The sequence below is a fragment of the Manihot esculenta genome, chromosome 7 (assembly GCF_001659605.2).
Source record: "Manihot esculenta cultivar AM560-2 chromosome 7, M.esculenta_v8, whole genome shotgun sequence".
Classification (NCBI taxonomy): Eukaryota; Viridiplantae; Streptophyta; class Magnoliopsida; order Malpighiales; family Euphorbiaceae; genus Manihot; species Manihot esculenta.
Window position 1 is genome coordinate 32,975,695 of NC_035167.2, and position 19,678 is coordinate 32,995,372.

The window sequence follows — 19,678 nt, forward strand, 5'->3', positions numbered from 1 at the left end:
CAGTAAATGGGGTTACCATATTTAGCTAAGTATTGATGAAGAAGCAGCCAAACCACACTATGAATATTTGTATATGTATTTGATTGATGAGTTGATCATATAATAAAGATGGATGGTGGGAGAATCCACTAAGTTTTTTGCTGCAGAATCTCCCTTTCATTTTTTTTTTCACACAGTAATAAATCACCAGTGGCCGACTCAATATCTGTTGTTTGCCACAATCTCAAAGTCCTATAAGTACTTGCAAAGAATACAAGTAGTGGAAAACAGGAAAACTACATGCTTGACAAGCCAATTTAGAAGCCTATTTACATAATTGCAAATTTTAATTTGTTTCCCATTGTTTATTTTGTAAAATGCGGGAGAGGATATAACTTGGGTATTTGAATTTGAATTCGATTAATATTATTCATATTTAAACTCGTTAAATTCGATTAAAATTCATTTAGTTAGATACTCAAAAGTATTCATTCTCGCTAAGATTAGTATTGGATCATTAGGCCACTGATTCGTTATTTAAGCGAGCTATAATGAAAAAAGGAATTTTTATTATGTATATCTTGTTTATTTCAGCAAATATCTTCATGTTTTGCTTATGCAAGAAAGGATAAATCTTGATTAAGGGATTTGGAAAAAAAGCCATAGCTTGATAGAAAACAGAATGGGTGATTTCATATGTGAAGAAAGGAAAGAAGAAAGGGACAACTTCAATTCTTTCTTGTTTGCATTATTAGTCTACCAAGATAAGGCATCTCCACCCATTTTGCCTAGGAATCTTCATTCTTATCACGTAATTTCTGAATTGGTTAAAGGTGGTTTTAGGCTCTCTTGTCTCTTAAAGCATTTCTTCTGCCTAACCCAAAAGTCTCTACAAACTCATATATAACTATTATTGGTCATTTTTTAAAAAAAAAAATACAAACAATCTGAAAATACATGAATTATTCTGATGTATTTTTAAAGATATGTATTTTTAAATTCATAAAAAATACAAACTGTCTGAAAAGACATGAATTATTCAATATATTTTTAAAAATAGAGAAATTAAATATTTAAACACAAAAATAGAGAAATGAAGTGGGAAATGGCCTAATTTTTTATGGGTACTTTAGTGCTACTTGCATAGAATAAACACAAATGTATAGCTTGCCTACAAGATGTAAGTGATGTGCCTTGTGCAACTTGATGTGGGAGGCAAAGATTTTCATAACCATCCCTTAAATGGGTGTTAGGAAAATGGTTGCCTCCCCCAAAAAGTGGGATGATTCAGTAGCAATTACAGATGTTTTTGCCAAAATATATAAGTTGAAACCAAGTAATGGCAGACAGAGAACTCTAATAATATTTTCTAAGCCTTCATTTTTCCATTATAGAAAGTGCTTGAAAAGATTATAATGGGTATTCATATATACTTTGGAAATTAGGAATTTCCCACTAGGCTTAATGAATCATATTGCTACTCTCTCATCATGCATTTGCTTAATTATGATCAATTAGATCCCTTTCCCTCCTACAACAACACATACGTCAAAAGAAACCAATAAGATTGGAGGAAGGTATTCCTTTTTATAAATTTTATTATACATATAAAAATTTTTTCAATTTTAATAAAAAAATTATTATTTAATCGTTATAGTATGAAAAAACTCATTACTCTGCCTCTTAATTCTAATTCTAAAACTGCGTTAAGCCAATTGGTCTCATAAAAATTCCCTAAGAAATATCACATCAAAACTCAAAGGCTTGTGACTGAATCCTACTTTCACTATTGGTATAGAGAATATAAGCACACATCATGGTTTTAGTGCCAAATAAAATAATTATTAAAGATTATTTTCTATAATTGAGAAAGATATGAAATCAAAATTAAGCCTATTGAATGAAATAATCACTCCTATGCATAGACTCTCACTAATGATATAGTTTATTACCATGTATTTTTTGTTGGGTTTAATAATAAAAAACTATTTTAGTAGTTTAAAGGGAAATTATTGTGTAAAGTAATTTTGTTTTCTTGAAAATCACCCCAAACTATATAATTATTTTATCAGTAACTCTAAAATTATATTTATATTTTTTTTATATCATTTTAATAAAATGATATTAGTTAAAATTTCTGGTCAAACTATTCTAATCGACAATACTTTATAAAAAGTAATTTTATATTTAAAAATTTATTAATCATAAAAAAAAATATTTATACTTTATTTTTCATGATAATAAGGAAATGGTTTATGTAGTAACCTAACTAATTGAAAGTTTGCTACCCTAGGTTTAGAAAAGCAATTAATTTGTGTTTTAAGGTATTGGTGGTTTTGTGATTACTTGACTAGACATGGCAGATGATGTAAGAGTGCATTGTACACTTTAGGGGAAGCTACCAATTTCATCTTCTAACTTAACTCCTAGCAAATCTGCCTTCCACATTATATTTTGTTCTTTTTTGGGGCAAACCCAATGTTGACGCATCTTTAAACAACTTGACCCACTAACTACTGATTAAACATCTTATTTGTGGAATTTGGCTCCACTAATTACACCTTCAATTATGAAGATAAATAGTGTTTTCTTTTCTTTTTTTTTTTCTCATAAAATATAAGAGATAGATATCCGACCAACTTCAAATCCCTTAAATTTATTTTAATACACTCGCTATCAGATTAAATTAGTGTAATAAATAATATTTTTTTCTTAAACACTTTCCTTTGAATTAAGTTTTGAGTGAGTTAAGTCTAACTTAAATTTAACAGAGTATAGAATTTCTCTATCGATATTAGACCTTCCGTAAATATGTCATGTTTCAATATAGTTTTGAAACTGAAAGGTGTGTTGAATTATACATCGGTTTGATTTGGAATAAGAGGAATGTGTTATAAGAAAGGTCTAATCTGAATTAATTATAATTGAGTTCAAAACTTAAAGTTAAGATAAGCCAAATCCTAGGACCCATAAAAATCATGTATTTGTAGGAAGTGATTACTAGATAGTCATGCTAATAGAACCTAATTATTGTCATGAAGATGAACAAAACAAACATCCTCAAACAACTAATGCAATAAAGTTGTACATTTCTTTTTTATTACTTTTTTTTTGTAAAAAAAAAGGTTTTTCTAATTTTTTTGATATAATTAAGGAATTACTAAAATTTAATTATATTAAAGACAATTGAAATTTTATATATTTGGTAAGGAGCCTTAAATTAGGGAAGAGCATATAATCAATTGACATAATGGTGAGGGATTATGGATTTGTGAAGGACATAATCAAGGGTCTTTGTCCTATTTCTCAAAAGCAAAATTGATCGAAATAAATTCTTATAAAATTATACAAAATTTCGTATTAATTTAAAATAAAAACAAATTATTAAAAAATTAAATCAATTAAATTGTAAAAAGGGTAAAAAAATGATTTCTAGCCCACTAAGCAATATGTGGAGTCTTAATTGGAAGCCAGAAAGGCATCTGTTCAAACCCTAAATAATACAGATGCTGAAGAGTAGATGGTGACACAAAATACTAAGGATAAGCTATATAAAGCAAAAGCTTGCACCTCATTATTAATACTTATTCTCATATATCCATACACAAGCTTTTCAAGATTTGGAAAAAATCAACAATTTTATTATCATTTTTTTTTCTCTGGGTTGTCAAGTTCCTTCTCATCATCATGCATGATAAATACTATTATTTAATATCTGAAAATTTATTAATTCGTTTCTTAATTTTAAAAATATATTAAAATATACATTTTAAAATTTTTATGATAATTTTTTTTTAAATGTAAATTGGAGATTGGAAGAGTAAAACCTGAGATTTTTTAGATTTATTTAAATGCACTTACCATTAAACTATATTTATGAGTGCAACTTTTTATAATAGTTAACGGTTAAAATTAATGAAAAAATTAATTAATAAACTTTTTAAAATATTAGAGATATTTTAACATATTTTTTAAAATTGAGAGGCTAATAAATAAATTTTTTCATAATACGAAAATAAAATAATAATTTTTTCTAAAGAATCGTAAATATATGTTTTAATTTTATTTTCTTTTAATTATTAGCCCTAAAATCAAAATTAATTGCCTTCAAATTGCTTCAAAGTTAATCTATAAACTAATAAATTAGGTTGAAGATTAACTAAAATGCTACCAAAATCAACATAATAATAATTATTATTATTATTATTATTAATTACCAACAAACGTTTGCATGTATATACTAATCTCACATTGTTTACAACACATTTTTTTTCTAAAAAAATATTATATATGGTATAGGGTACATATAACTCATTGACTCATATTTTTAACAAACGTTACTATTTAGTTTTTATAATATAAAAAAATTCACTACTTGATTTTATAATTTTAAAAAATATATTAAAATATTTTTGACATTTTAAAAATCTACTAATTAATTTTTCTATTAATTTTAACCATTAAATATTTTACTAATTAGTGTTTATGATTTTAAAAAAAAATTTCATTGGTTACTTAAAGTTTTAAAAAGTCTATTAATTATTTTCTCTGTATTAGGAGTATTTTAAATTTTTTTATAATACATAATAATTAAAATTAATAGAGTGACTAATTAGTAGACCTTTTAAAATATTAAAAATATTTTAATATATTTTTTAAATTTAAAAAACCAACTAATAAATTTCTCTGTACCATAAAGACTAAATAATAATTTTTCCGATCTTTAATCATTTGCTCTCCCACCATTTCAAAGTTTAATTAGTTTATTAATATAAGTACACAACTTAATTAGCTTTACAGAATAGAAGGTGAGATTTAAACTTTAAATTAATAACACATTACACATGCATGCTTTCTCTATAACAATAACTAATTTGTGTTTTTCCATTATAATATAAATAAATAAATAATATAACCAAAAAATTCAATTCTTATAGAAAAATTAGGTCATGTAATTTATTAATGTGTATTTTAAAAAAAACAAAAAAATCTTTGACATTAATAAAATTTATACTTACATTATTTAAAAAAAAAATTAAAATATTTCAATTTTTTAGTTATAATCTAATATTCTTATATTATAAAAATAATATATTATTGTTATTAATTGATTTAGTTTGATTTTACTGATTTTTTTATTTAAAATTAAATTAAAATAATTAAAATTTTTTAAAATAAAAATTAAATTAAAATTTTAAATTAATTCAATTTTATTAATTTTCTCGATTTCGATTTAAATTAAATAGTGAAGAAACTTTCCCTAAGGTAGCTATCGAATAAGCATGTGTTGTTTACTTCACTAATTATAAGCAAATAGGGCGTTAATGACGCTAACCATTTTTCAAAGATTGGATGCTGCGTTAATTACTTTTGACTCCCTTTAAGTAGTAGTTCACCAAATTCTTGCCTCATTTTAGTCCTTTTCAAATTTCAACCACTATTGATTTATTTTATTACCAAATATATTTTTACCCACTCAAAACTTTCTAATTTTAAATTTCACTCATTTTTTTCCTTTAATGCATCCATAAACTTAACCTCCTGATAATAAGTGTATTTGAGTAAATTTAAAAAATTTCATATTTTACTCCCCAAATCTTCAATTCCCAATTAAAAAACAAAAAACTCTTAATATGATAAATTAATCTTGAGTTATAATATAATTATTTAGTATTAAAATGAAATTTTACACTCACAGATGTAAGTGCAAGGTCTATGACCGCTTTTAATTTTTTTTTTTCAAAATAATATAGGTTTCATTGTAGAAATTATTGAAATTATGAAGAAAATAAAAGATTTTAGAAGATTCAATACGTGTATGAATTGTTAATCCTTAGTTGATTTCTTTATTATCAAACAAGAATTTAATTATCATATTAATGTTTATCGGAAAAATAAATAATTATATTTTTATTATATAGTCTTGCTTCTAAAAAAAATAATTCAATGTCAATAACAAATAATTAAAGGACAAGTAAACATAGTAACATTTTTTGTAAAAGAAGGCAAATTGGATAATAAAGACCTAATATTTATATGTTTTATCATTTTAATTCAAATGATTTAATTTTAGATTTATAGTTCAAACATCTTCATTTAATTGGAATTTTCATCAAATTTTAAAGTCAATGTATGAAATTTAATTATGGTATGGAATACATAAATAGGTATGTGCAAAAATTAAACTTCAAATGCCAAATTTTAAATATTATTTATATTTATATCATTATAAAAATAAATTTAAAATTATAGTAGTAAATTATTATATTATTATTATAATAATAGGTTAATATTTATTTTTATTGTTGAATATAAAATAATTATTTACTTAATTTTTTTACAATGAATAAAAAGCGATGAAAATTATATTTTTATTAAATATAAAATAATTTTTTTATTAAAATATAATATTATATATCATGATAAAATTAATTTTTTTAATAATTTTAAATTACAGTTAAATTATTATATTAGTAATATTAACATAATAATTTTACAATTAAATACCAGAATTTAAACTTTAGTGATGACGGTTAAATTAAAGGTTTGAACTCAAAAAATTTATCGAATTTATTTAAAAATTTACTTTAATTTTTTTATTTTCTTCAATTTGATTTTTATTTTTAAAAATTTTAATTATTTCAATTTAATTCGATTTTAATAAAAAAATTAATAAAATTGAATTAAATTGATTAGTAATAATATAAAAATATAATATTATAATTAATGATGAAATATTTTAATTAAATTTTAAAATATTAAAAATAAACTCAGATTGATTTTTATAAATTTTAAAATTTTAATTTTTTTGATTTTCTGCTAAGTCCTAAGCTAAATTGCATCTAAATAAAAAGTTGGACAATAAATATAAAATTAAAATAACTAGACTAAAATGTAAAATATACGTAAATGTTTGAGCATTTATCATCCAATAGGAAGGAAAAAAAAAAAAAAAAAGAATACCTTTCGTCAAAGTAATCATCTAATAGACATCATACGACTACTCAAGGATTATAAAAGTATTTTTAGCGTTGTTAGGACAAAAACCAAAGGTGATCTAAACCTTGTCTATCCTCTGTATGGCCTTAAGTAGACAAGATACATGGCATGCCTAGCTACTTGTGTTTGCATATACGTATTAAGATTATTATTTTAATTTTTATTTAATATAAAAAAACCTTCTTAACTAATAACTAATTAATATTATGTTTGTCATCACATATATATTAGGTGGAATTCAATATATAAATTAATATTAAGATTTTGAATTTCAATCCCATGGAATTGGGTCTTTAAAATGGATAAAAATTAATAAAAAAAATTATTATTTTAATACGTATAAAAAAATAAAATGAATAAAAAAATTATATAATCCAGGATTTTATTTTGCTCAGATTTGGGTCTGTGCCAAACTCGTTTAAAAAGGGTATCTCGGAGTAAGCTGAGACAGAAAACACCAAACGAAAACAAAGCAAAGCACAGAGGATAGAAGCTAGAAGCCAAAGACCTCTCCACAGTATCTGTTAGACATACGACAGAAACTACATCAGCATAGAGAAAAAATAAAACAAACCAAAAACGAAAAATTGTTTTTCTTGTTTTTTCATTAATTATAAGCTAGTCTCATCTGCAAAAGCAGATCCTGGCTTGTTTTCCTTTCTTTCTCAGGTGTTCCTTTCTGGCAGAATTCTTCTTTCTTGTTTCTTGCTCAAAGTTCCCTTTTTAAGTGACTTATTTTCCTAGAAATTTTCCTCTTCTTCTTCTTTTTTTCTGTAAGCTTGCTCAAGCTGTGAAAGAGCTATCAGATTTTGACAGGGGGTCTCTTCTTTAAGGTGAAATCAGCATTAAGAGCGTTGATTTGTGTGAGTTCCAATAAATTGTAAGGATTTTCTTGAGAGATTTTAATAAATTCGCTTTTATAATTTGGCAGACTATAACCACTCTACCGCCATTAAAATAATAAAGAAAAAGCTGTAACAGCCGTTTTGGACTCAACTCAATTCACTGGCTTCTAGCTCTTACAAGGTATAAAACGAGAGCAGCACACACTCCAAACGAGGCAAGCACCATCTCTCACCGTCTCTCTTCAGACAAAGTGTGTTAAAGAACCAGCAGATTTGCAGGACTGTGATACATTTGTCAATAAAAGGATCTACATAGAAGTTTTCTGGCTCTTCTCTCTGTATAAATCCAAGGTTGATCGCCAAATCCCAGTACTGTAGCTAATCTTTCAACAGGTTCTTGATTCTGTGGCTCTTAGTTTCTGCTTTTGTTTCAAAATTCTTTAGCTGACATTGTTTCATTGCTTGTTTCAGATCTGTAGAGCAGTGAAAGAAAAAAAAAAGATGACATCCCAGAAGCAAGCAGAAGAAGAGATGATATCAAGCTTCAATGAAACTGAGAATGAAGAGAAAGAAGAAGAGAATAATAAAGAAGAGGACTCCATTTTTAGCCTGAAGGGTATTCTTTGGCATGGTGGTTCTGTATATGATGCCTGGTTTAGTTGTGCTTCAAATCAAGTACTACTACAAATCCACCATTGTTCAAACTTTTCTCTTTTAGTCCTACACATATTATTTAACCAGAAAATTTTACTCTTTTTTTTTTTTTTTGGATTTTTACAGGTTGCTCAGGTGCTGTTGACGCTGCCTTATTCATTTTCTCAAATGGGGATGCTTTCTGGAATAATTTTGCAGGTGTTTTATGGTATTATGGGGAGCTGGACAGCGTATCTCATCAGTGTTCTCTATGTAGAATACCGAAGCAGAAAGGAGAAAGAGAATGTCAGCTTCAAAAACCATGTCATACAGGTTAACTTTCCAAGAACAACTCTTAATTTTTCATTTAAATTAAAAAAAAAACTACAAAATAAAAATAAACTTTGATAATCTTTTTCTTAAAATTTCAATCTGCAGTGGTTCGAAGTGCTAGATGGTTTACTGGGTCCGACCTGGAAAGCCGTTGGCTTGGCCTTTAACTGCACTTTTCTCCTCTTTGGTTCTGTTATACAACTCATAGCCTGTGCAAGGTCAGATTTTCCCCTCCTCATCATCTGTTAATGTCTCTGAAACTGGGTTTGGTTTGATCCTCTGATTTGAAACGTTTCTTGGGTTATTACAGCAATATTTACTACATTAATGACAAATTAGACAAGAGGACATGGACCTACATCTTCGGAGCTTGCTGTGCTACTACTGTGTTCATACCTTCATTTCACAATTACAGAATCTGGTCTTTTCTTGGCCTTGGCATGACCACCTACACTGCCTGGTATATGACCATTGCAGCAGTTGTTCATGGCCAGGTATTTTTGATCAAGGGTGACCCATTAGCCGTCGGATTTGTGGGTCTTTACTGATTTCTTTATTTAATTACAAAGTCCTAAAAAAAGGTCTAAAATTTTAACAGGTTGATGGGGTGACACACAATGGCCCAACAAAATTGGTTCTCTATTTCACAGGCGCCACCAATATCCTCTACACTTTCGGCGGCCATGCTGTTACTGTGTAAGTGCTTTTTCCTTCTTGATTTTAATTGCTGTATTACTCTTCAACTGGTAAAGAGATGGTTTTTTTTTGGTATATATTTTAATTGCATTTATTTATTTGTCAGTCTAATAATGAGGGGAGTTACATGAATCCAACCCATTATGGAAAGTTAATTAAATTGTTGTTTTCTTTCCCTGGATTATCATTTATTGGTCAAAATTACTGTGCAGAAAACAGGATTTTGGTGGTTAGGTGAAAGTTCAGTCTATAGCTGGTTTTCACCTGTAATGATTGCTATATAATCTTCCACAAATCTTATGTCCACCAACCCTTTTAGTTGTCATCCATGTATAAAAAAAAAAAATAAATTAACGGTTATATTGTTAAGAATCCAACATTCACAAGATAAAAAAAAATTGAAAAGAAAACAATACATAGATTTACTAATTTGGCTATGTTCATGACTATCCAATATGGTAAGGCTTGTATGAAATCAAACTTAATCAATGATCACAATAAAACCATTATACATATAATTGTTGTATTGTGAAATTTTTGTACCTGAAAATGGTGTAGTGAAATTATGCATGCAATGTGGAAGCCTCAGAAGTTCAAGTATATATATCTCCTAGCCACAATGTATGTGTTCACCTTAACAATTCCATCTGCTACTGCTGTCTACTGGGCATTTGGTGATCAACTCCTCACTCACTCAAATGCATTCTCACTTCTTCCTTCTTCCGGATGGCGAGACGCTGCAGTCATCCTCATGCTCATCCACCAGGTTTTTGCATATGTTCTATCATTACTGACTAGCAAACGTGATTTGATTTGATGAATGCTGAGACGAATACTTCTGATATTTGAACTGCAGTTCATAACATTCGGATTCGCTTGTACACCACTCTACTTCGTGTGGGAGAAAGTGGTGGGAATGCATGATACAAAGAGCATATTTGTGAGGGCATTAACAAGGTTGCCTGTAGTTGTACCTATATGGTTCTTGGCTATCATATTTCCTTTCTTTGGCCCCATTAACTCAGCTGTGGGGGCTCTTTTGGTTAGCTTCACTGTCTACATCATCCCTTCCTTGGCTCATATGCTCACTTATCGATCAGCATCTGCTCGACAGGTAAATGCTCCATTCTTCTCTGCTGCAGCTAGCTAGCTCTTGCTATATGCGTCACTTTCTTATAGTCCATGGGATAGCTTTGGATGCTGATAGGCATGTCTTCTTCTATGTCTAACTGTGGTCCTAATTGCTTCATTTGGTGATATTAGCCTAGTATGAGTAAATGGATTATGACAAGATGAGAGTCATTATGCAATATAACTGTTGAGATTAATCCAAGCTTTTTGCAAGAGAGAAGTCATTATGTTATAGAAGTAATTGGTGGACCAGTGGCATTAGAGAAATGTAAATGTTGCATTGGCTCCTAAGATTAAATGTTGCGTTCTTCACTGATTGTTGCAATTCTTGCAAATACAGAATGCAGCAGAGAAGCCTCCATTTTTCCTCCCTAGCTGGACAGCAATGTATGCAGTGAATGCATTTATAGTGATATGGGTCCTTGTAGTTGGGTTTGGATTAGGAGGGTGGGCAAGTATGAGCAATTTCATCAAGCAAGTTGACACATTTGGTCTCTTTGCCAAGTGCTACCAGTGCCCGCCGCAGCCCGCCTCGAAGCACCATTGAGTGTTGCAGACTGATCATCCAAGTTATACCCAGAAGCAACTTATTAAAATTTCATTTTCTCCATAGCATTTTTCATTTTGTTTGATGTATTATATACAAAGGGAGGCACCACCACCGCCACCAGCAGTTCCTCCTTTATATACTGTGTTTTGTTTCAAGCTTAGGTGATTTGTGAATGGTAATGTTTGGTTAGTATCATATAGCAATGTAGTCCAAATTCTCTATGCAAGTGAATACAATTCAGAAACTAGCAAATGTAATTACTGGGAGCATCTCTTTCAAATCTTAGAAAATCTACAATGTCGAAATGGCCCTAAAATTTTCGTAAGGGCTTAAAGTCGATATTTGCCGTTGACTGCCTGTTGTGGATCTCTCTAGTATTTTATTCACTTCATAAATATCGGACTTGTGTTTGTCCTTTTGCTACTCAATTGACTGGTCAAAAAATAAGCAAAAGGTCTTTAATTCACTAATGGATGGTTAAGATAAAAGATAAAGATAAATCATTAACAGAATCTTAGCTTCTGTTCAAAGTTCAACTTTGTTGCTTATGTGCTAAAATGGCCAATTTTTGTGAGGATCTTTTAGCATAAGAAAAAAATGTTTAAAATGGAGAAAAAATAGATGTAATTATCCAAGTTAAAGGTGGTAATTTTAAAATTTTAATTGAATACATTAGTTTGTGTTAAATTTGGGTCTAACTCACCTCAAAAGCTAGTAGGAGAGAATTGGCTAGTAGGAGAGAATTGCCTATGACTCATATAAGGGGCACATTACCCCTTTTCACAACCGATTTGGAATTCAAAACACCCCTCACACCCCAACATCGGATGGGGAGGCTCTGTTAAATTTGGGACAGGCCTAACTCACCTCAAAAACTAGCTCAAGGGAATGATTGACTATGGCTCATATAAGGGGCACATTACCCCTTTCCACAACCAGGATTCAACACACCCCTCACGCCCAGATTTTTTAACTGGTGGCACATTTATAGGTGCCCAACATCAGATGGGAGACATCTGATACCATGTCAAATTTGGGTCAGGCATAACTCACCTCAAAAGTTAGCTCGTTAGCTCAAGGGGAAGGATTGTCTGTGACTCATATAAGGGACACATTATCCTTTCCACAACTGAGGTGAAATTCAACAATTTAATTTGAATTTATTCAATTTTAAACTTTTCATTTCAATATGTATAGAATTTAAAAAATTAAACCTTCGTAAATGTATTAAAAAATATTTTATAAAGTTTGAAACACTCAAAAAAATTGATGAATAAAAAATATTTTCATAATAGCTACTTTCTCTTATTTAAAAAAGAAAATTTTAATTTTTTTAATTTAAAGTGATTTTATAAAAATTTATTAAAATTTTTTAATAAAAAATATCATAGGAAGGATAAATTAATTTAATAATAGCAAGTTGGAATTTCAATTGTTTTTTTTTCAATGAGCTTAAAAATTAAATTTAAATTTGATTTATTAAGCAATCTAAGTTTAGGGTGAATTATTTTATTTAAATCGAAAAATTCGATTAAATTGAATTAATTTAGAAATTTAATTTAATTTTTTATTTATTTTAATTCGATTTGATTTTTAATTTTAAAAGTTTCAATTATTTCAATTTAGTTCAGTTTTAGTAATAATAAAAAAATCAGACCATACCGATCAATGATAATATTATATTATTTTTAAATAATATAAATAGCTTAGACCTGATTAATATTGAAATATTTTAATTAAATTTTAAAATACTAAAAATAAGATTAAAAAATAAAAAATTTATTAAAAAATCCGATTGATCAAATCAAATCGTTTTAATTAAATTTAATTTCTATTCAAAATTAATTCAATTCTTAATTTATTCGATTCGGTTCAAATATGATATGATTTACATATTTGAAAATAATCTATATTTACCTTATTTGTAGCTTATTAAATGTAGAAGAGATATTGATAAATATGATAAAATTATTATTTTTTAATTGGGGTAGGCAATTCAATTACAAATAGAATTAGAATCATTATTGGATTTTCTTTATGTTAGTCAATGAAGTATTTTTAATGAAATGACATTAGACAAGTTCTAGATTTGTATAAATTAGCCCTAAAGATGTGCATATCCACACTTTAGAAATGAAAAGAAACCATCTCTTTCAAAATGCATGTAGCAAAGGAGGATTATTTTTTTAAAAAACTGCTACTTAGTTTCTATAAATCGAAAAACTCATTAATGGGTCTTTCGAGTTTAAAATATGCATTAAAATATTTCGAACATTTTGAAAAATTTATTAGTTAATCTCCCCATTAGATTTAACTATTAAATATTACAAAAATAATTAAAATTTCTCTAAATCTTTTAAAAATTAAGAAATTAGTTAATAAATTTTTAAAATTATAGAATTAAATAGTAAAATATTTAATACTAAAATTAATAGAAATACTAATTAGTAAAATTTTTAAATATTTTAATTTATTTTTTAAAATTTAAAAATTAATTAGTAAATTTTCTCATATTATAAAAATTAAGTATTTTTTTTTCTTCTTACCCATATCTATGTAACTATAATTAAAGAGAATACACAGAGATCTCTTTTCACTTTTTCATTCCATTTAGCAAGAAAGAAAGATGATAGAAATCACCCACTTCATACCCACTTTACAGAATGCTCTTTAAGAAGGAAAAAAGAAAAAAAGAAAAGGGGAATTGTGGGGGGATGAAGCTCTCAAGTTTTGCAATTCTATCTTCTTTTTTTTTTTTAATTTAAAAAATAATAATAATTTGGTTTTATTTTGCCCATGAAGCATGTCTTTTTTGCACATGTTAATTAAAGTGAGGATAAAAAGTGAACTCAATTTTACTGTGTGACAAAGTGCCATACTATGATAATGCTATCATCATATTTGCCTCTTTATTCATATTGGTCAATAGCCATTCTCAGCTTTTGACTTCAGGATATCAAAGTTCCATAATAGCATTTTTTTTTTATTTTTTTGGGAAATTTTAATATATTTGCTGTTATTTTTTTAAGTAGATTTAAGTTATAATAGCTCAAATTATCAATAATGAAAGGTGAACTTGAGACTTTTTAATCTCTAAGTTATCTGTCTTATTTAATTTATTTGACTTAGGTTTTTTTTTTTTCACGGTAAACATTTTTAAGAAAATATTTTCCATAATATAATTCTTGGGGTTGGGCCTTCTCACATTTATGAAAGCTCTTCCTTTTTGTTTTTTTTTTTTTTACCAAAACAAAGGGCTACAGTGTTTTATGAGAATGCTTCTTATTGGAAAATTGGCATGGCTATTGAGTGAATAAGGCCTTCAGTTTCTCATTGAAAAGAAGGCTTCTTGGGCTTTCAAGTGCTTGCCTGTGGGTAATGCTTTGATTGGCCTATAATGGTTCAGATATGAGCTTCTTTGACACTTGTGAGTCTCACTGGCATGCAAACAGTAGCACATTTATCAGAATGTTTGGGCCTGGCATAGATTTGTTGTTCAATTGATGCTCTCAGGTACTCTCTCCATGGCCTCTTTGCTTTCTCAATCATTTCCTGCAACCTCAAGCTCACTAATTCAAGCCTGCTTTTCTCTGCTATTTGATTTTTAGATTTCATCTTTAACTCCTTTATCTCCTTTTTAGACAAATATACCTCTGTTATCACATCACTAATCATTTTACTCCACTAGTCTTCTCCTTGAAGGATTCAGATTATTCTGCCAAAATACCCATTTCACCAATAATGCTGCTCTCTTTCTTTGCAACCTTTGCTTCAACATGATCTGTTTTCAAATTACTTTCAGCTTCACCTCTTCTCTATATGCCCCTCCTTCACATAACAAAATAAGACCCAATTACCAATGCATTGCAAAATATAGCACATATACAAATAGAGTAAAACAGAGCTCATCATGGCCTGATTCTGCATTAATCTGGCATGCTGAGTGGATGAGAAGCCTAGAAATGGGCTGTGCTAGTAAAGATAATGGGCTCCACAGAGAAAGATGGACATTTTCTTCCTCAGCTAAACGATGTCGTTGAGGTGGTTTCCCCCCTCACTTTTCTGCCATTTTTTGCTGTACTAAAACTGAATTGTAAATGGCGTGTCCTTGTTAATTGGCATTACATCCTCCAAAAGGAAAGAAATATATATATATATATCAAGGCAAAAAACAAAACTGTAAGACTTAATTGATCCAAAATCAAAAGACAAGCACAGTAAAACAGCTCATAGAGAGAAGACTCACATTTATGTTTAGCTAATTCTTGCAAACGTTCCATTTATGCCAGAGGTGCAATTCATAAGGGACAGTACTTCTCAGATATTAAAGACGGTGCTTGATTGAACCAAAGAGAGAGAATCCTGAGGCAGTCATGGCTACTAATTTCTTCAACTGGGAAGCTGCTAACTTGGACGGCGAGGAGATCACCGGTTAACCACCACTACGGCGTGAAAGAAGATGAGATATTTATAGGATCAGTAAAAGCTAAAAGGTACAACAATGGATGAGTAACACTTGGCAGTTAACAGTGCTGGGTTCTTCACCATTAGAATTGACCACAGGGGATCCGAGCTCTCCTGATTGCAAACTGCAAAACCCACTAAATACACAAATCGTGAACTATTTTTCAGAAGACAAATATGCCTCCAAGAACAGGAACTGCTCGAAAGGTGTGATGCTCCAACTTTTATTTTTATTATTATTATTTTGTTTAATTATTATGTTCCCATTTCTCGCATTTTCCCTCTCTTTCTCATTCACTGTCAATTTTCCCTCTGTCTCGGGAGAAAATTTTACCTTTTTACAGGTGGGTCTGAAACGGATTGATGCTGCGGTTGATGCTCTTCGCTCAATGGGCTTCCCTGAAGCTTTGGTTCGCAGAACCGTTAGAAAACTCCTCAAGGTCATTCCTTCATAAACACTAGCATACACAAAAAAGAAAAGGGATCTTTAATAGTTTGTTTGATAGCTGAGTAAATGTTGGGATGGATGAAAAGTCACTTTTCAGACAAGGGAAAAAGGAAAGTATATTTCGTCATCTGTGAATTATGTAATGTGCTTATTATCGTGCTTCTATTGTATGTGTTATACTCGCATGTTTGGTTGCCGAGAAAATATAGAAATAAAGTAGTTTCATCTTATTTAATCAAATTGAAGTTGGGTGCCTTTCCTTATCTGAGAAAATGTAAGGAAGTAAAAGCGTCTGTTTGTGTGCCCTGAAAACTTCGTTTGTGAATTTAGAATGGAATTGAGCGCAGAAATGCCCATTTGTGTTTCCTGGCCTTCTCTACTGCCGAGCAGAAGAGTAAAGTGGACATTTTTTAGGCTTCTTGTTTCTGAAACAGGCTTATGGTGGAGATGATGGTTGGACTTTTATTGAAGAATGTTCTTACAAACTTCTCATTGATTCCATTCTTGAGGAGCAAGAGAAATCTGGGAGAGAAAATAGTGAACCAAAACCATTGGAAAGCAGTGATCCAACTTTGCTGGTAGAGAATCAAGTTTCAGAGGTAAATGTTTTTCCCCTCTTTTGTGTTTTTTTTCAATGTGTGCACCTATGAGTGGCTGTATAGTTGATGGGAAAATAGAACTTGGTTGCAGAGAAAATTAGAAAAATGAAATTTTGTGATGTGAGACTGTTTTGACTTTGGAATGAAGTTGGTGTCTTGCATCCATGGAAATGACATAAAGAAATTGAATCTAAGCTACTATTTGGCATAGCATGACATGGTAAATTCATTAATTCTGCTTATTATACCTTTCTTGCATAAAACTAAAGGGTTATGGCAGACATGTATTTGATGGTCATGATATAACAATGGGTTTGTGATATTTTCATGCTGCAAATTGCATTGATGTTATGCATTTCTTGAAGGATGGCATTGTTCAAGACAATTCTGGAGCACAAGTTCACTCCCCTCAAGGTTATTCCAAGCAAGTTCAATCACCTAGCATTGAATCCCCATCACCTAAGAAACTTGCCCTACACCTCTCCTCAAAATCCCACAGCTCCTCATCAACAGCAGCGGAAGCTGTTCCTAGCTTTTTCAAGAATGAACAGTGTCATGGCAAGCTTGGAAGAGAGTTACCCTCCTTTCAGATCTCAGCTGGAGTTTGTTCTCCGCAGTTGTTTTCTCCTCCACCAGTTAAATCTCCTCAAGCTCAAAGCAGTAAACCTTGTTACGGATGGCTTAGTGAAGATGATGATGATGATGAATAAGGAGTAAGTGTACCCTCTTCACATCCATCTTCTTGTCATTACAGCAAAACCATTTTACAGAGACAAAAATTTGTCTCAAAAAGTCATGTATTTGCCAGAACAATTTGGGCTACAGCATAACAATTAATGACCAAGTACCTCTCTTTCACTTTCTTGCTGAATTTAAATTCTCTTACAAAGTATCAAAGTATTGTCAAGATATGGAACCTAATGATATATTATGGACTGTACACTATACCCACGGTCACGGATCCAACTCCGGTTGGCTGGGGCTATGGGGCAGGAGCCCTGAGACGAATTTTTTTGAGGGTTATTTTATCGTTTTGTATTTTCCCTGGACATATAAACATGTAATATTTTTTTAGTGTATTCTATTTGAAAACTAAGAAAACTCTAGCTGCTGTAGACGTAGCCAAATTAGTGAACCACGTTGAATCTATGTGTTGATTTCTTTTTGTGCTTGTTTTTTGGATTGTGTGATTAGAATTTTTTGGTTCGTATCACAACAATTTGAAAAGACGATGGAAAGCCCGAAGGTTCCAATTGAGAAGTTTGATGGAATCTATTTTGGTTTTTGGAAAATGCAGATTGAAGATTATCTGTATCAAAATAACCTCTATGAACCTTTATAGGGGGAGAAACCAGAAACTATGAAATAAGGAGTTTAGAATCTGAAGGATTGAAAAGCACTAGGGTTGATTCATTTGACATTGGCGAGAAACGTTGCCTTCAACATCATTAAGGAGACAATGACTGCAGGATTGATAATAGTTTTGACAAACATGTATGAGAAACCGTCAGTCGTTAACAAGATATATATAATGCGTCGTTTGTTTAATTTGGAGATATCTAAAAATGGATCTTTCACAAATCATATTAACGAATTTAATATGATCATCAGTCAATTAAACTTTGTCAAGATTAATTTTGATGATGAAATTAGAGCCCTAATTTTGTTGTCCTCTACCTGAGTCGTGGAATACAGTTGTTTCCACAATTAGCGGTTCACGTGGGTTTGAGAAGCTAAAGTTTCATAAAGTCTGAGATATTGTCATGAGTGAAAATATTCGCAAAAGGAAAATCGAGGATTCGTCTGGTAACGCACTCAGTATTGAGGGTAGGGGCAAAAGTAAGTCGAAGGGAGGTAATAGTAAATATGGTCGATCGAAGTCAAAGGGGCGGGGGAAATCTCAGGGTAGAAACGAGGTTGTTTATTGGGGCTATGGTGAGAAGGGACACGTTAAAAAGGATTGTCTAAAACCTAAGAAGAAGAAAAGCCAAAAGAATAAGTCTCATGAAGATGATGATTCTGTATATTCTGCAGATAATATTGGTGATGCTTTAATTTTTAGTATGAATAGTCCGATTGACTCATGGATACTTGATTCGGATGCATCATTCAATTCTTCTCCGAGCAGACAGTTATCCATAACTTTAAGTTTGGAAGTTATAGGAAAGTGTATCTTGCTCATAATAAAGTCTTAAAAATTGTTGGAAAGGGGGATGTGTGTAACTAGACCTCAGGTCAGAGTAAGTGGAAGTTGCAGGACATGATATCAAGTTTATTCATGACTTAAAGAATAATCTTATCTCTATTGGTTAGCTGGACAGTACGAATTATAAAACAGTATTCAGAGAGAGTTCCTATAAAATTATGAAAGGAGCTATGGTGATAGCACGAGGCATAAAATCTAGAACTTTATACACTACTGCAGGGTGTTCGGACATAGTTGCTGCGATTGACAGTACAATAGGCTTGGACACATGAGTGAGAAGGGGATGAAGATGCTAGTTTCAATGGGGTATCTGCAAGGGTTGAAATCTGTTGATATAGGTCTATGTGAGAGTTGTATTTTGAAAAAGTAGAAACAGGTTAGTTTCACAAAGGTTACTAAAGAACCAAAAGCAGAATGGTTAGAACTAGTTCATACAGACGTGTGGGGCCCATCCCTAGTTTCCTCTCTTGGTGGTTCGATATATTATATTACCTTTATTGATGATTTAAGTGGGAAGATATGGGTTTACTTTCTGAAACATAAATCAGACTTGTTTGCCAGTTTTAAGAGGTAGAAGATTGAAATTAAAATCAGATTGAGTTGAAGATCAAATGTCTAAGGTTTTATAATGGAGGAGAGTATGATTCTACAGAATTCAAGAAGTTCTATGCTAATGAGGGAATCAGGTGCACCAGGACAGTTCTTTGCAAGGCAAGACATAATGGGATTGCTGAAAGGATGAACAGAATGTTGAATGAGCAAGCAAGAAGAAATATTTTGGGCAGATACAGTGAG

General features: G+C 30.2%; 2 protein-coding genes across 8 annotated transcripts; both read left to right on the plus strand.

Moving 5' to 3' along the window:
- Window positions 1-7,421: 7,421 nt before the first annotated feature.
- Window positions 7,422-11,423, plus strand: LOC110618580 (auxin transporter-like protein 2). 4 transcript variants are annotated; one of them, XM_043957978.1, is made up of 10 exons: window positions 7,422-7,811; window positions 7,910-8,227; window positions 8,290-8,498; window positions 8,604-8,789; window positions 8,895-9,007; window positions 9,100-9,283; window positions 9,388-9,485; window positions 10,044-10,251; window positions 10,342-10,599; window positions 10,957-11,423. In XM_043957978.1, exons 3-10 carry the CDS (start codon window positions 8,325-8,327, stop codon window positions 11,161-11,163), a joined length of 1,428 nt encoding a protein of 475 aa, XP_043813913.1. In that variant the 5' UTR covers window positions 7,422-7,811; window positions 7,910-8,227; window positions 8,290-8,324; the 3' UTR covers window positions 11,164-11,423. The 4 variants fall into 4 exon arrangements, with proteins under 4 accessions (XP_043813913.1, XP_021617431.1, XP_021617433.1 ...); XM_021761739.2 differs by having other exon boundaries at window positions 7,910-8,216; window positions 8,295-8,498; XM_021761741.2 differs by having other exon boundaries at window positions 7,910-8,174; window positions 8,295-8,498.
- Window positions 11,424-15,435: 4,012 nt separating this feature from the next.
- LOC110618707 (probable inactive histone-lysine N-methyltransferase SUVR1) lies at window positions 15,436-17,824 on the plus strand. Of its 4 annotated transcripts, none has more exons than XM_043958621.1 (4): window positions 15,436-15,837; window positions 15,975-16,052; window positions 16,513-16,677; window positions 17,043-17,824. In XM_043958621.1, exons 1-4 carry the CDS (start codon window positions 15,808-15,810, stop codon window positions 17,385-17,387), a joined length of 618 nt encoding a protein of 205 aa, XP_043814556.1. In that variant the 5' UTR covers window positions 15,436-15,807; the 3' UTR covers window positions 17,388-17,824. The 4 variants fall into 4 exon arrangements, with proteins under 4 accessions (XP_043814556.1, XP_021617614.1, XP_021617613.2 ...); XM_021761922.2 differs by having other exon boundaries at window positions 15,440-15,837; window positions 15,975-16,070; XM_021761921.2 differs by having other exon boundaries at window positions 15,443-16,052.
- Window positions 17,825-19,678: the final 1,854 nt, after the last annotated feature.